Source organism: Nematolebias whitei, chromosome 13 (assembly GCF_014905685.2).
Source record: "Nematolebias whitei isolate Nwh7 chromosome 13, NemWhi1, whole genome shotgun sequence".
In the NCBI taxonomy this organism is placed as follows: Eukaryota; Metazoa; Chordata; class Actinopteri; order Cyprinodontiformes; family Rivulidae; genus Nematolebias; species Nematolebias whitei.
The window spans coordinates 45,970,989-45,972,762 of record NC_056510.1 but is presented as its reverse complement, the minus strand read 5'-3'; the positions used below and the strand labels follow the sequence as shown (position 1 = coordinate 45,972,762).

General features: G+C 42.2%; 1 protein-coding gene across 1 annotated transcript; it reads right to left on the bottom strand.

Moving 5' to 3' along the window:
* Window positions 1-462: 462 nt before the first annotated feature.
* On the bottom strand, window positions 463-1,436 carry LOC119419429 (piggyBac transposable element-derived protein 4-like). Its single transcript, XM_037686735.1, has 3 exons — window positions 1,198-1,436; window positions 742-1,101; window positions 463-640 (listed from the first exon to the last, which is right to left on the bottom strand). Exons 1-3 carry the CDS (start codon window positions 1,434-1,436, stop codon window positions 463-465), a joined length of 777 nt encoding a protein of 258 aa, XP_037542663.1.
* Window positions 1,437-1,774: the final 338 nt, after the last annotated feature.

Sequence of the window (1,774 nt, the reverse complement as noted above, 5' to 3'; positions counted from 1 at the left end):
TCAGCCAAAAAATGCCCTCAAAACAGTGTTTTTTTAAGAAGTATTAGAACACATCTCTAAAATAAATGTGTCTTATTATTTTGTTATTTTAATATTATTAACCATAGTAACATTTATAGTGTTAAGGGTAAGTTTTGACCCATGTATATTTACGTCAAAAAAAGGAAGAAACATTTCTTTTCAAACATTGAACTTTAATACCAATATAAAATAAAAAGCAGAACAAGTAATAATACAAAATACAGATTCAGAAAGACAAGAAAAAATCAAAATGAAATAAATACTCTTCTAGTTACAAACATGCTCTTTCTAGTTTCTTTCTGTCTTTCATGCATGCGTATGAACTTGCGTATGAACTTGCGTTGTGTTCAGATGCATGTGTTGCAAAAAGTGGCAGTTTTCGTATGTTCTTTGCATATGTATTTTCTGCAGTCAAGGCACAATGTGTTTGTTTTCCAGTCTTTATTGCTTGGGCACACCTGACACCTCTTTCGTTTTGAAGCAGGTGGAGTTGTGGGTGTAGTCGATGTTGAAGCCTGGCTGCCTGAAGGGCGTGTTATCACTGATGCACTTTGTGCAGCTGATGATGTGGTTGGAGTGGTGCTCCGGAGCTGTCTGACAACGTTCGCAGTGGCTGGGTCTCGGGGTATCCGTTCCCTTCTCTCAATGTATGGCTTGATCAACAAATTTCCTAGCTCCTGAAGGAACAATCTCCGCTTGTGGTTTTTTTTGGCGTTCCACCCCAAGTCAATCTGGGTCCACAAGACAAATGCATTGTATGCAGACACATCTAGGATGTTGTAAAATACAACCATTGGCCATCTCCTGGTCATTCGCTGGCAAGTGTAGGTGGCAGTCAGCTTGTCCAGGGTGTCCACTCCTCCTTTGTTTTTATTGTAGTCCAGGATGATTTCAGGCTTTTTGTCACTTCTTGTTGACACAGCTGCATCTTTGTGAAGAGTGGACATAAGTACCACACTCCGGTTCTTTTTGGGACAGTATGAAACAACACTGGTGGTTTCTGTAAAAGCAAATTTTGAAGACAGTGGAGCCCTGTCTTTCACCTGCAAAATTTCAAGGGGCAACTCAGGTTTGTTTTTTCTTATTGTGCCCACCATGGTAAGTTTCCTCTTGAGAAGTTCTTGTCCAAGATCATAGCTGGTGAAAAAATTGTCACACGTGATATTGTGACCCCGCAGTCCAGTAGTCATATCAAGGATTACCTGTTTTCCTTGATTCTTCTCAGGGATGCCAGCTGCAAGTTTGCCTGTGTAAATCTGCAGATTCCAGGCATAGCTGGTTTTCGCATCACAGGCTGCCCAGATTTTTATGCCATATTTGCCTGGCTTACTGGGCATGTATTGCCGGAAGGGGCATTTTCCACGGAAAGGGAGAAGACGCTCATCCACTGTCACCTCTGGTCCTGGGTTGAACATCAGTGGAAGGAGCTTCACCCATCTATCCCAGACGTCTTTGATGGGAGCAAGCTTGTCAGACCGTGCTCTAGTATCTCTGTTGTCAAATCTGAGGACTCTTGAGATCATTTGAAAGGTCTGAAGTGACATTGTTGCGCGGAAAATACTCCTGCCTATGGACACATCCCAGAGACTAGTAAGGGCCTCATTGCTGGATCTGTACACACCAGCGAGAAGAAGAACACCAATAAAAGCATCCAGGCACTCCTCATCAATGTCCTTCCAAGTGTCACCGTGAACTTTTTTCCCTTCGAGGTTTGTCATAGCAATGATGACTTTCTTTAGTGACAATGGCATAA

Excerpts from the sequence above, each read along its gene's own strand:
- LOC119419429 (XM_037686735.1), bottom strand. The coding sequence starts at position 1,436 with ATGTTCAACCCAGGACCAGAGGTGACAGTGGATGAGCGTCTTCTCCCT. Across the intron at positions 1,102-1,197 it reads CTTGATATGACTACTGGACT|AAAAAACAAACCTGAGTTGC; the intron begins GCGGGGTCACAA and ends GGGCACAATAAG. Across the intron at positions 641-741 it reads TGGACCCAGATTGACTTGGG|ACCCAGCCACTGCGAACGTT; the intron begins GTGGAACGCCAA and ends GGATACCCCGAG.